The sequence below is a fragment of the Mustela nivalis genome, assembly GCF_964662115.1.
Source record: "Mustela nivalis genome assembly, chromosome: 15".
In the NCBI taxonomy this organism is placed as follows: domain Eukaryota; kingdom Metazoa; phylum Chordata; class Mammalia; order Carnivora; family Mustelidae; genus Mustela; species Mustela nivalis.
In genome coordinates, this window is record NC_139034.1 from 30,996,899 (window position 1) to 31,012,603 (window position 15,705).

Genomic DNA, 15,705 nt, shown 5'->3' on the forward strand with positions numbered 1-15,705 from the left:
ATTAAAAAAAGAGATAGAGAGAGGGAAGCAAACCATAAGAGACTGTTAATGATAGAAAGCAAACTGAGGGTTGCTGGAGGGAAGGGGTGTGAGGGATGGGCTAGACAGGATAATGGGCATTAAGGGGAGCACTTATGATGAGCACTAGGTGTTACATGTAAGTGACGAATCACTAAATTCTACTCCTGAAACTAGTATTATACTACGTGTTAGCTAGAATTTAAATAAAAACTTAAAAAGCTAGTTCTTATTACACACTTAGTATGTGCCGAAAGGTGAGCTAACCAATAACATCGTCTTACTTAATTCTCACAATTACCCTACAAGGAGAGTATTACTGGCTATATTTTAGATTAAAATTGAGGTTTAGAGAGATTAAGTAACATTTCCCTAGCTTACACAGTCAGTAAGTGACTGAATACTCATACTTAGATCTGTTTAGCTTTTTTAAAGTCACCATAATCACTATGGCATATTGCTCTATCTACACACACACACACAGTCTGCTCTGAAATGAACAGGCTTTGATGTCACAGTTAAATTTCCTAACTGTTCTTCAGTAAAGGTACAAATAAGATAGAAAAAAACTCTGCTAATTCACTTTAAGGCCAATAAGCACTAAATTATCTCATATAACAAGTTATATTAATTTTAAAGTGTATAAATTCAGGGGTGCCTGGATGGCTCAGGGGGTTAAAGCCTCTGCCTTTGGCTCAGGTCATGATCTCAGGGTCCTGGGATCAAGCCCTGCATCAGGCTCTGTGCTCAGTAAGGAGCCTGCTTCCCCCTCTCTCTCTGCCTGCCCCTCTGCCTACTTGTGATCTCTCTCTCTCTGTCACTATTGTCTGCAGGACAAAGAGCAAGCTCCCTAGCAGTCGGATCCCTTCCTCCCTTTCAGTCATCAGCAATATCAAAGTACATCATCCTGCTGCTTTGCCTTTGGACACATGTAATCACTCTGCCTGGAAAGCTCCGTCCCAATTCCTCCACATTTTGTTTGGTGACTTTATCCTTAAACCTGTTCAGACACTGCCTTCTCCTAAAATTTTTACTTGATCAAACGCATCCCACAGGGGTACCTGGGTGGCTCAGTGGGTTAAGCCTCTGCATTCGGCTCAGGTCATGGTCCCAGGGTCCTGGGATCGAGCCCCGCATCGGGCTCTCTGCTCAGCAGGGAGCCTGCTTCTCCCCCTCTCTCTGCCTGCCTCTCTGCTTACTTGTGATCTCTCTCTCTGTCAAATAAATAAAATCTTTAAAAAAAAAAAAAAGCACCCCACAATAACCCTTCTTGCCCTTAAACACACACAATATTTTGCACACTATATAATTTCTATTTCTCACATAGAATCCTCTACAATAGAGCATCACATGCATCACTGCATTATTTTTATTAAAAAACATAATTTAGTTGCTATATTTACTATAATCATAGTGTCACTAGATGTTTTATGTCACTAACATATAGCTGAGTCACTTAGTTAAATGCTTGTTGTAATTTCTTAATTTATTTGCAGTAACAGCTAATAGCTAGCCTAAAATTGCTGAAGGAATATTCTACAAAATAATATTTCCAGAAGTTAATTGATATCAAATACATATATACATATATTAGTAGTCTAATAATTTAGGGAATGATAAATTCAACAGATTCAACATATTTTATTATACACAACTTTTAAGAACCCTGGTTTGCAAATGTACAGTCTGATTTTTAAGGGGGGATATAGTATGTAAATTTTCCTAAACTGGGCCAGAAATTTTTTTTGTTTTATAAACATTCCTGGAGGGGCACCTGGCTAGCTCAGTTGGTAGAACATGTGGCTCTTGATTTCTGGGTCAAGAGTTGAAGCCCCACATTGGGCACACAGCTTACTTAAGAAAAACAAAACTGAAAACATTAGTGGAAAGTTTACTGTTTATTACAGGTACTGGACTCAGCACCATCTGCATTATCTCATTTAGTACATTAAAAAATGTAACAGGGTAGGCACCATTATCAACTCAGTTAACACCCGAGAAAACTAAGCACTAAAACTAAGCACGAAAGTTAGGTAACTCACTTGGTCCAAGATCTTACAGTATATGTTGGAGCCCAGAGTAGAATACGAATCTGTCTGACTCAAAAGATTCCTTTTTCTTCAACATTAAACCGTACTAGAGCCGCTCTTTTTTGGTAGGGCATCATACTAGACTGTTGTAGAGAGAATTTTTGTGAACTCTAATTCTGAACTCTACTTACTAATCTGAAATAGCCAGTGTTTTACACTGGTCTAAAGAAAAAAACATAGGGCATAGGGGATAGGAAGAACTCAAATACTTCAGAATTACCCATATAATATTTGACTTTCTTTCTTTTCTAACTTCCTTTAGCCCCCAAAAGAATTGTAAATACAATGTATCACTAGAAAGTATGAAGGGTAAAGAGGTAAAACAGAAATAAATATCCAAATAGATTTCTGATCTCAGATAGCGAAGCAAAAAACCTAGAAGTATCTAATTAAAATTATTACAGCAGGGAAAAAAAAATCAGGACTGTACTCCAAGTCATTCTCACTAAAATTCTGTATCTAGAAATAACCTGATGATAATAGATTTTGAGGTACTAGTCTTTACAGAATAGATTTTTTTTTTAAGATTTTTTACTTTATTTATTTGACAGACAGAGACCACAAGTAGGCAGAGAGGCAGGCAGAGAGAGAGGAGAGAGGAGGAAGCAGGCTCCCTGCTGAGCAAAGAGCCCAATGCGATGCGGGGCTCGATCCAAGGACCCTGGGATCATGACCTGAGCTGAAGGCAGAGGCTTTAACCTACTGAGCCACCCAGGCACCCCCAGAATAGATTTTTTAAAAATATTGGCTTAGAGACAGTTTTGCTTAATTTATTATACTGGTAACATATCCTCTTTAGAAATGTAAGTTACTCATACAAAACCATGGTTAACATTTTGGTACGTACTTCTTTTCTAGTTACTGTCATTCAAAACATTAGTGTCAATACATTACTTTATTCAATAAATACAACCTCTTTCTGCAGTTATAAGCACAGTATATCCTGCTTTATTTATTCAGCATTAGAAGCATTTTTCTCATACTGTTCTAGTCCTCATCAAATTTTATATTTAATATTATAACCATTTTTGCAGATTGTTAATATTCCTCAGCAAATTTTATTTTACCTTTATAATACTTAATGTTTAGACTATATTTATATCTTACTCTTTTCTGTATAAATAGGTTGTTTCCAGCTTTTCATTGGTTTAAGTAATATTGTGAAAAAAAATCTCTAAAGTGTTTTTGTATTTAAGATAACATTCTTAGGATTAAGTTCCAAGATATGAGTTAAAAGGCCATAAACAACTTTAAGGGAAAAAAGCATTCAGAAAAGTTCCAGTTAGGTTTTAAAAAAAAAAAAAAAAAGAAAGAAGGAAAAAATTATATATACCACATAATTTACATAAAACAATATCCAAAAGAAAGAAATATTCTAAACATGAAAATTAGTTATCTCCAGTACTAAAATTTAGGATGATTCATATTTTGTATACGCTTTTCTGTATTTTCCAGGTGCTTTATAATTAGTCTACATTTCTTGTACAGATTAATTTTTATTATAATAAAAAAATCCTTTTTTTCCTGTGCAAATAGACTTTACTCAAGAAAAGACAAAATAAAATAATGATGGCCAATATTACCTTATTACAATTAAAAATGAGGAACAAGAAAAATTCCCTCAAAAGCCCTAGGCCAATCTTGATTTTTTTCTTTCACTTTTCTTATCCTCTGTCACACCACTGAAGTTTTAGTGGCATACCAACCAAAAAGAAGCAAAGGGAAAATAAAAGCATCCTTCTGAGAAGGATATGTATGTATATGTCTCCAGCTCTGTCTACATACTCATTCTCCCCAGAATATTTAAGGACATGCCTCTTCTCTTCTCTCTCTTTACAATTGTTTGGTTAGCTAAAGTATTAAATCTTATATATTCTCAACCAAGTGAAATGAGCTCCAAAATAAACAAAGTAACAGCCACATGCCACACTTGGCATTTTACCAGTGGCAGTGGAGAACTGGATGAAAAGTGTACTAAAAACTTAACCTGGGGTGCCTGGGTGGCTCAGTGGGTTAACCCTCTGCCTTCGGCTCAGGTCATATCTCAGGGTCCTGGGATCAAGCCCCACATTGGGCTCTCTGCTCAGCAGGGAGCCTGCTTCCCTGTCTCTCTCGGCCCCCAGCTCTGCCTACTTGTGATCTCTCTGTCAAATAAATAAATAAAACCTTAAAAAAAAAAAAAGAAAAAAAAACCTAACCCAAGTTTATCTGAATTTCATCTTTCTCCCAGTTAAACAGTAATGAAAAGTCTCCTAAACTACCACTGAGAATACAAATCATAGCTTGGTAGTATAGGTCGTGTATATCTTCTACTACCAGCACGCTTTCCTTTTTCTGAACTAAGTAACTCCATTAGGAAGAAGTTTAAATTTAGGTCACTCTTCCATTGAAAACTGGAAGTCTCTGGTAGAGAAGACTAAAGTCTTAAAGTTTGTTAAAACTAATGAGAAATATGAAAGGACAGTATAAAAATTTTGGAGGAAACATTCAGAATGCATATGACTAGATAAATAAGAAAGCTAAAAACCAATAAAAAACTAATAGCAAAAGGAACAAATCTAAGAGGTAATAACCAATAACTTTACTAAATATATTTCCCAGATGGAATCTAATTGACAGTAACACGCAAAACTGGGGCATAATCCTAATAAAACTTTCACTTTACCTTTCTAATTTGCTGTAGAGTGCACATAATACATTATACTTCTTCAACAGTCTCGACATAGCATTATCAACCTTGGTACTGGTATCAATTTCTTTTAGTAAATCAAAGAATCTGCAGACACTACAAAGAAAGGAATAGAAAAAGTGAATCTGTAACTGAAAAAAATTCATTTCATTTTCAAAGCATAGACATTTTAATCCAGAAGTTTATTAGCTCCATACCAAATCACTATTGTGTTCTTTGGAAGGAATTATTTTTTGTATTTTACTAGTTTGAAGAGTAAAAATCAACTACCTTCAACCCTATATGTGTATACCTATGCCTACATCTATTTGTACCAAAAAAAAAAAGGTTGTTATGATAGACACATACATACATATTTATTTCTACACCTGCCTATATGCTTTGAAAACCATAAGTTCACATCAATTTATCCAATTCCAACATACTGTTTCCCTTTCCAAATCTATAACTCTTCTTTGTCAGTGAGAAAGCTGTGATCCATTTATCTTTATTTACTCACTTAGTTAATCACCCTGCATGTAGCTACCTTCCATCTCTGAAGTTACCCACTCTCCAACGTGGGCACTCTCATCTGCTCAGACTGACTCCCCATCCTAGACTGCCCCGACCCCTCCATATGGACAGCTTCCTCACCCTAGTAGTGTTCTGACTCCCCAGCCCAGACTGCATTCACTTCACATATGGTCTGGCTACTCACACACCCTGCTTGGTCTCTGGCACTGTACACCAAACAGGCCATTTCAGGGCCCTCATCCCCAACCATATCCATATGAATGCCCTCCTCATCACACTTGGGCTCTAACATTCTTCTCTGCACCCCATGCTCTCTCCTACCACAGATGCACATACGTACTTTCTTCAACCACTAATGGTTTTAGGGCTGAATTATTGGGGAAGGGAAAAAAAAATTGATTAAAATTTTTAGGTTGTTTAAATAATGACTTTAAATCATTTTTTATTGTTTTCTATAAAAATCAATCTGTTTGAAATATTAATACATCCATTTTTTGCTAATAAAAAATAGGGCACTAAACACAGCAATCATCAACTGTACCACACCCACACACACACACACACAAATTGGAATTATACCAAAACAGCTAAATGAACTCAAGGGTAGTCACCAGACCCTCCCATATGCTCTCCAGCAACTAATGAATTATAGGATTCATTCTAAAAAATGGGCGGGACCACTCAGACATTCATCTCAAGAACTGTAAAAATAGAAGCTTCAGCTAATCAGCAGTGAACAAAGAACCCAAGAGACAGTTGTTAAAGTACTTGTGATATAGAAGGGACTGAGGCAGCCATGACAAGCTACACGGAACAGCAAATAAAGAAGTAGAAATGATACGGAGTAGATGTTCATGATGCTGCTCACAAGAGAAAAGAGAATGGAGTAAATGTCTAGATACCTTCAAAGAAAAATAAAAAAAGCTCAAAAAAGCATCTATTCAAGAAGCACGCTCAGTTCCAGTTTTTATGAGATATATGGCAATACCTATGAGACACCATGTAAACTGAATTATTACTACAAAGTCACCTTTTTCTAGGGGTAACTTAAGTGAGACTCTATTCCTTCTGCAGCCCCCCTCTGAAGGAAGGAAGAGAAGAGGGAAGGCTACAGAGAGGAAAGGCAGGCATAAAAAGCCATGATTAAGACACACAAATCTAAAATAACTACTTATTCTACAGTACTGCTCTATGGATTGATATGTCTTATTATCCGTCCACAAGTAAGTAAGTACAGAAATTCAGAGTAAGCATTTAAAAACTTTTATGGCAATTAAACACTAATGTCGTGCCTGCTGAATATAATAGTAAAAAGTTTGGTCCTGCAGTTAGTATAATTTTTTTCTTTCATTTTTCTGGTAATTAATTTATATTATTTATTTTTTAAATGTCAGTCCATGACATACTGAAAAAAAGTCCTTTACTAAAGCACATTTAAGCAGCAGTGGTCTAGATACCATTCCTGGATAGTTATTAGAACAAAGAGATGACCTAAGAAAAAGCTGTAATGAATATATTATTGTATTTATTGTACAGAGATTATTTATGACATGCCCAATTATAATTGTTGCTCCATTCAGGAAAAAAGTTCAGGGAAAACTTTGCCAGGAAAATTCTTTCATCTTAGAGATAAAAGATGTAATAGCCTTTCTGTCATATTCATTTAGTAATCTAGAAATAGCTTTGTAACACTGTATTACAGACACCTGTTTAATTTTACCCTTCCCACTGGAATGAGTTTCTTAAAGTCAGAGACTATTTCTCACCTCTATATCATTAGAATCTAGCACAGTATCACAGAGCCTAACAGCTCTATAAGTTTTCTTTCCTTTCTTTTTTTTTTTTTTTTTTTTTTTTTTGCAGGGAAAGGGCATGGAGGGGTGGTCTACACTAGGAAAGAGATCAAGACCTCATCAGTACCTATGGTTAAGTTATAAGCACAGATTACATGAACTACTTACTTTTCTATTCATTATAAGTCATTTAATTCTCATAATTCTATAAAATAGCTCACAGATGAGGAACTGAAACAATAAAGCTAAGCCATCTGCTCTAGGTCATTTAGCTTATAAAACAACAGATACCCATTAAACCCGCTCCATCTCAACCAAAACATTCATATCATTTTCAGTCCTCTAGGCCACTGAAACATCTACTGCATGAATGTATAAATTAATGCAGAAATTTACTTATATAATTTTCAGTAAAAGGATTTACTGAAATTACTTATATAACATATAATATAAATTAACGCAGAAATTTACCTATATAATTACTTGTATAAATTTTAATGAAATCTCTGAGATTCTAATTCTAATTCAGTAAGCTAAAATATGACTATACAAGTTCTTTGTTTCCACATTTTATTTAGAGGTAGTATGAAAGAGTCACTGAAAAATGTGACAATTTACCTCACCTAAATAAAATACTAATTATGTTTAATTCTAGATAATTTTATCCAAGAAGAAATATATACTACTATCTTTCTAGTAAAATTATTTACTGTTACATTTTGTAAAATGCTGCAAATGAAATGACTAGATGTTGCACAAAGCTGCTCAAGATAACATTCAGGAATTATTGGAAACAAATTAGTAAATTCTTCTTATAAGTATAAGGTTTATAAGCTCAACAACAATTATTTGAGTAATTATGGAAACTCAACTGGATATACAGTCTCAAAAAGTATATACTTATGCATGTGTTACATTAAGTAATATTAAACATTAATAAATGTTAACTAAATTCTTCTAGACTCCCACAACTTTTATAAAAATTTTAATCTAATAACCCTACTTTACAAACCCTTGCTCTTTTTTTTCCACTTCCTCAATAGCTACAATTAGAAAGTTCTAGAGAGTGGGAGACATGATGAAAAATTTCCCAGGATTAAAAAAAAGAAAAGAAAAGAAAAAGAAAAATTTCCCAGGATACAAAATTCTTGAGGAACTATATCATAAATAACACATTCGTTAAGGCTCCATGAGCCTTAGGTTGAAGGAGACTTAGGTTGACCTAAGTCCTTTAAGTGTTATTTAATTTTAGCATTTCTCACTAGTTCCCTAAATTCCATTTAAGAGGAAAGTTCAGAAATACTTTTCTTTGATGGCAGAGGCCTATATTGATATAAGAAATTTTACCTGGTTTCTATGTTTTTCTGTAGCTCAGTAAAAGTGAATGGCATCTCATCTAGATCAACTGCTGCAATAAAGATACAGATTCCCCATAGCTCCTTTTTCCTTTGAACATAACCTTCCTGCGTACAAAAAAAAAAAAAAATTCAAATATTTCATTAATCATTCACACACTGGATACCATATTAAAATTGTACTGTATGATAATTTTTTTCTTATTCAATATAAATAAATGTTTTTAAATCCTTATGATGGCATATACTCTAAAGCATTTAATTCTAAACTAATCAACAACACTTAAATTTTACATTGTAAATAAAAAAAATACTAGAAAGATCACAAAAGTTAAATTACAACTTACTGTGAAAAATTTAGGGTCTTCTCTGAAGTAAATACTTTCATTTTTATTTTATCTTATTTTTTAAAGATTTTATTTACTTATTTGACAGAGAGATTACAAGTAAGCAGGGAAGCAGGCAGAGAGCAAGGGAAGCAGGCTCCCGGCTGAGCAGAGAGCCCGATGTGGGGCTCGATCCCAGGACCCTGAGACCATGACCTGAATCAAAGGCAGAGGCTTAACCCACTGAGCCACCCAGGCACCCCAACACTTTCATTTTTAAATAATCCAATGTCCTCATAGCCAACTTAAAAGATTTTCGAGTTTATTATATATACTGTTTTTTTAAAAAACAAGGCTACTCTCTTATATAATTATCCTCTTTTTGCTCTGATTTACTTCTATTTTTTAAAGACATTTATTTTTATTTTATTTATTTATTTATTTAAGATTTTATTTATTTATTTGACAGAGAGAGAGACAGCAAGAGTAGGAACACAAGCAGGGGAAGTGGGAGAGGGTGAAGCAGGCTTCCTACCAAGCAGGGAGCCCGATGTGGGGCTTGGATCAGAACCTGAGCCACAGGCAGATGCTTAATGACTGAGCCACCCAGGTGCCCTTAGGAGGCCAATGCCTTATCCATTAGGCTACTAGGGCCCAGGTGTCCTTAAAGACATTTATTTTTAGAGAGAGAGCTCACACATGTGGATATGTGAGCAGGGGAGGGACAGAGGAGAGGGAGAAAGAATCCTCAAACAGACTCCCTCTTGGTGGCAGAGCCTAACATGGGCTTAATCCCAGGACCCTGAGATCATGACCTGAGAAGAAATCAAGAGTCTGTCACTTAACTCACTGTGCCAACCAGGCACCCCTGATTCATTCATTTTTAAAATAATCTATGGACTCAGGTATTTTTTAACCTTGTGAAATTCATATCCCTCATGCTTTCTTTGTGAAGTGGAAATAATAATAAATATCTCACTTAGTAAGAATTAAATGTAATTATACAACATAAGGCCCTTAACATAATGCCTGACATAATTAGTACTTGATGAGTGGTAGCTATGATTATCATTAAAATACTTTTATTATAATTTCACTATCATTACCTTTTCCCCTAAAAATATGTATTACTTTCTAAATATGTATGTTTTATAGATAAAATTTGATTACATTAAATTGAAAATAAAAGAAACACCAAATTATCTGATGTTCTATTACAAAATTGGAACAATTTGCTTACTCTTAATTGGATGTTATAATAGAACTGAAAAGTATGTGATACAAATTTACATTGTTTTGAAGTCTCAATTATACATAAGCTTTAAGAAAAGAATTATTCTGGGGCACCTAGATGTTAAGTCAGTTAAGCAGCCAACTCTTGGTTTCAGTTCAAGTCAGAATATCAGGGTCAGGATTCTCTCTCTCCCTCTCCTCCTGGCCCCCCGCCCCAGCTCACAGTCTCTCTCTCTCTCTCTCAAATAAATAAATAAATATTTTAAAAAATTATTCTAGATTATCAAATTTTGAAAAATATTTTTAGTTGTTTGTTTATCAGAGAGAGAGTGAGGACAAGCAGGGAGAGCAGCAGGCAGAGGGAGAAGCAGGCTGCCAGCCAAACAAGGAGCCCATTATGGGCCTGGATCCCAAGACCCCATCATCATGACCTGAGCCAAAGGCAGATGTTCAACCAACCAAGCCACCAAGGCGTTCCTGGATTATCAAATTTCATTGACAACAAAAAGTTTATCATTATCCAACTCTAAACTTCTCCTTAATTTTAGCTACTTAAAAAATAAAATATTTTTATTTTTTAATTCCAGTACAGCTAACATACAATGCTATATTACTTTCAGGTATACAATATAGTGATTCAGCACTTCCATACATCACCCTGTGCTCATCAGGACAAGGGCACTCCTTAATCTCCATCACCTATTTCACACCCAGCCCCCCACCTACCTTCCCTCGGTAGCCATCAATTTGTTCTCTATAGTTAAGGGTGTGTTTCTTGGTTGTCTCTTTTTTTCCTTTGCCTGTTTTGTTTCTTAAATTCCACAATATGCAGATATATGTTGCATTTCTATACAAATCTTTTAAAACTTATAAATATACATCCACTAAAATTATTAATTTAAAAAGACAATATCAAAGTTTGATGAGGATGTAGAGCAAGGAATACTCAGACACAGCTGGTGACCATGTGAAATGGTACAACCGTACTGAAAAACAAGTTTGGCAAGTTCTTATACCATTAACTATACACTTTCCGTAATACTTAGCAATACCACTCCCAGATAGACGGATTTCTCCCAAGAGAAGTGGAATTCTTTCCATTTGTACATGAATCTTACTAGCAGCTTCAATCATAAAAACCAAAAAACTAGAAACAACCCAATATTCAAAAACAGGTGAACAGATAAACTGTGGTATATCCATATAATGGAATGTTATTCAACAATAAAAAGGAAAAGTACAAATAAACACAACATAGATAAATCTCAAAATTACTACATGGAGAAAAAGAAGCCAGAGAAAACAGGGTACATCCTGTATACTGTGGGATTCCTTTCCTACAAAATTCTAGAAAAGGCAAAATTAATTTTTAATGGCAAAAAGTAGACCAGTGGCTGCATAGGAACAGGAATGGAGGTGTGTGAAGAATCACTACAAAGGAGAAGGAGAAAACTTTCTGGAGTAACCAAACATTTCTATATCTTAATTTATGGTGGTAATTACATGGCTGAATGCATTTGTTAAACTTAATGAACTAGTCACTCAAAACTGGTTGACTTTAGTATCTGTAAATTATCCTTCAATAAATTTGATTTTTGAAACTATGTTAAATAACTTTATTTCTGAAAATGAACAAAGTCTATATAGCTCAACTGTTACAATGACTAATAAGTATATTATGTTTTAATAAAATGAACATCAACTTTTGTGTATGTGCTTATATTAATATGGTAATTTCTCAGAAACAACTAAGAGGTAAAAGGTTGTTTGTCCCTATAATAAATAACCCCCACACTACATTACTTTTTATAATTTTTTGTGCTAATTTCTTAGATTTTTGGTTTGCTTCCTTGCTCTCAGGCTATCACCTGTTAAACCTAACTGCCCTCAATATGTGTACTTCCAGGAACTGTAATTTTTTTTTAAATGTTTTAAAAGTTGAGAAATGAAGTAAAGTTATTAAAAGGAGAACATTGCTCATTTTTTAAAAACAACAGATTTTATTAGGACATAGCCAACACAATTCAACACACATTCACTGAAATGATAAAATGCCTAAATGAAATGTTCTATAAATAGGTTCGGATTTTTAAGGACCTAAGGAATTTTCCTACAAGCAAAACATATGACTATTATTTCAGAGAGATTTGTAAAGCTTGCTGTTGTTGCTATTGTTCTAGCTACATTTCAATTAATTCTTTTTTGGATAAAGTGTTTTTTCTTCTTCATACACATTTATCTATGGAAGAAAAATAAATGTTACTTTTAAACTTCAGACTATTAAATATTAAATATGTCAGAGAGAACCATATAACAGATGAGATGAATTAGATTATTCATTTATAAGCAATTATTTTTGTGTATCTATGCAAAGGAAATGATCAGTTTCCAAATAGAAGACTCCTAGAAGTAGACTTTCTGGACTCACACACACACACCCCAACAGGTACAAACAAGAAGGGCTTGTAGTTTAGTTATAACCAATAACACTGACTTAGTCTGATCTTATACCTAGCTGCCACCGAGATTTGCTAGATGGAAAAAATTTACAAAGCCAGAAAGATTAGAATTAACTACAAAATCCTACTCTATAATTACTTTGTTCACTTTTTAAAACAGCAGATTATATTAGGACATAGACACCACAATTTAACACAAAGTCATTTGATATGATAAATGCTTAAATGAAAAGCATCAGTTTAAACACTAAACTACAAATCATCTTTACCTTCATATAGGCTTCTTTATACTTCCTTTTTGTTTTTTTAGTATCCTCCAAAATTTGACATCTCTAAAAATTTCTTAAGAAATATTCATTATACAACTGCCATGGTTATGACTCTGGGGAATACAATGGTGAAAACAAAAACAAAAACAAAAATTCTGTATCTTCCTGGAACTTACATTCTCTTATTTAAGAACATGGATTTTGGTGTCAAACACTCAAGAGTTTGAATGCATATTTGAGTTGTGTAACTGTGGGCAACTTGTTTAAATCCAATAAAGACTCAATTTCTATGAAAATAGTAATGACAGTAATAGTATCTGATCATAGAATCACCACAAAAATTAGCAGGGAGAATGCTCTTAAGTAATGTTTGGTGCCTGGCATTGTACCTACTGAATCAGAATTAATTATCAGCAGCAGCATTACCATTATCAGTGAATCTAGCACTCATTCCACTACACCATAGTGGTCTCAATACCACTCACTATTTGATCTTCTCTATACCATAAATATCCAACCTTGGGAATAATGGATGTGTGTGTGTGTGTGTGTACGTTTAGGAAATCAGGTTTAATGACCCCTAGCCCCAGGCAATCACTGAACCAATTTTAATTCCTTTTCCAGAATGTCATACAAATGGAATCATATGGTTTGTAGTCTTTTTTGTCAGGCTTTTTTCACTTAGCAAGCTTCTGAGAATTTATCTATACTATTATATCTATCAGTATTTATTCCACTTAATTTCTGAATGTACTCCATTGTATGAATATACCACAATTTGTTTATCCATTCTAAGACTTGAGTACATATGTTATAAATAATGCTACTAACCTTAACCCTAAATATCCAACTATAGGTCTTTAAATGGATATATGTTTTCATTTCTTGAGCAAATACCTAGTTGGGGAACAGCTAAGTTCTATGTTAAATGTTAGTTTAAGTTTATAGAAAACCAACAAACTGTTTTTCCAATGTTTGTTGCTGGTTTTCTAGCCATCCTAATATGTGTGTAGTGGTACATTTTCCCAAGGACTAATGACATTGACTGTTTTTTCAAATCTTACTTAACATCTGTATCTCTTCCTTGGTAAAAGGTCTTTTCCAATCTTTTCTATTCAGTTGTTTGTCTTATTAAGCTGTAAGAATTATTTATACTTCTGGATTCAAATTCTTTGATAGGTGTTTTGCAAAAATTTTCACCTGTTCTGTGACTTGTATTTTCATTTTCTCAAACAATATATTTCAAAAAGCATAAGTTTTTCATTTTAATGAAGCTCAATTTATTTTTTCTTTTATGGATCATGTTTCCATGGTATTATCTTGGTATTTCGTGGTATTATCTTTGAAATCTCTGCTTAACCAGAGTCTCTTATGTTCCCCTTTCTCCTTTTTTCTCTCCTCCAATATGTTCATCTGTTTTCTTTCTTAAATTCCAAACAAATATATCCCATGTCATCTTCTACAAGTTTAGGTCTCTAAATCAAGTTAATTTTTATAAGTGTTACAAGGCAGAGATCAAAGTTCATTCTTTGTATGTGAATATCCATTCAGTTGCTCCAATATTACTTGGTGAGAGGGATAGTCTTCCTGCACTGAATTACCTTCAAACCTTTATATACAAAGACTGAGCATATATGTGTGGATTCTGTTTATGGATCCTCTGGTCTGTTCTACTGCCCAGCTTGTCTTTCTTTTCAACAATACTATAATGTCTTGACTAATGTGGTTTTACATGTTTTGTTCTTTTTTAGTTTGGTTCAGGATCTTCCAATCTGAAAAGGTCACCTGATTCACCTCTCATTTGCAAATTAAGAAATTAAAGACTGGAACTGAGACTTGTGCAATACAGCCAGTCAATGCCACAGAACTAAAACCCAAGTTTCCTAACACTCAATTTAGTATTGCTCCATTCCTTTGAGAATATTTCCTTGTTATATTCCTACATTGATGTTCCTAACATTTTCAGTATGAGATCCTTAATCTTATCACCCCACCAAGAGTATTCTTAATTATTTTACTATTCTGTATTCTTGATTTTTATTTTATTTTAGAAGGTTAAAGAATCACAATACCTGAAGCTTCAACATTCTTCTCTACATCAAATACTTTCTAATTATCATATCTCCCAGTCTTCAAAATGTCTCTGCATCTTCATCTCTAAATTCCTCTTCTCTTCTGATCTTTACAAATGGACATTCTCCTCCACTCTCAAATTAACAACTCTAAGGTCTTTCTACCACCTATTTTCAGATCTCATTGCCTCTCATCTCCTTCAAGACCTGGTGGCTTTTTCATTACTCTCTCTATCTTTTGTAATTTCTCTAACAGTTTTCCTTCTAAAAGCTTCTTTCTCTTTTGTTACAAATAAGCCTGTATCACCTTAAAAACAAAAATGACCCATATCTCTACGTCTGGACCTTATCAAGCTACCATCCTCCCTTCACATACAATCCTTTTACCTTCTCACTATTCACACACCCACTCACCATATACACTCTCACAGGACACACACAGCACATCCACTGAACACATATGCTAACTACACAGGCACTATTATACTGAGGCTATTCTCTAGGTCTTCAAAGATCTGTCTTTCCAAACTAAATGGCCTTTTTTGGGTTCATCCACAAAGACCTCTATGTGGCATCTGACACTGGTGCAATGAAACTTTTTCTCTTACCTTTTAAAACACTCTAATATCCACATTCTCATTTCTTTCTCTCTCACAACTTTTTCAGTGTTTCCCAACTCCAAAGACTTTTTTCCACCATATTCTGTTTTTCTCAGCAATCTCATCTGCTTCCACAGCAAACCCTACCATTTCCATACAAATGATTAGCATATCTTATCCTGCTTTCCAGCCCTGATTGCTCTCTCAAGATCCACAGCTTATTTTCCAATGGCAATTTACAACTAAAATCTGTAACCTACGTGTTTTCTATAAAATTTAGTTGATAATT

At 34.2% G+C, this 15,705-nt stretch overlaps 1 protein-coding gene across 1 annotated transcript in view; it reads right to left on the reverse strand.

The window, feature by feature from the left end:
* RB1 (RB transcriptional corepressor 1) overlaps positions 1–15,705 on the reverse strand; it is a 158,896-nt gene that overhangs the window by 124,020 nt on the left and 19,171 nt on the right. Inside the window, exons 3-4 of the mRNA XM_082701590.1 lie at positions 8,451–8,566; positions 4,774–4,893 (exon numbers count right to left, since the gene is read on the reverse strand). Of these exons, the coding sequence (XP_082557716.1) occupies positions 4,774–4,893; positions 8,451–8,566 (236 nt within the window). The remainder of the gene's footprint in view (positions 1–4,773; positions 4,894–8,450; positions 8,567–15,705) is intronic.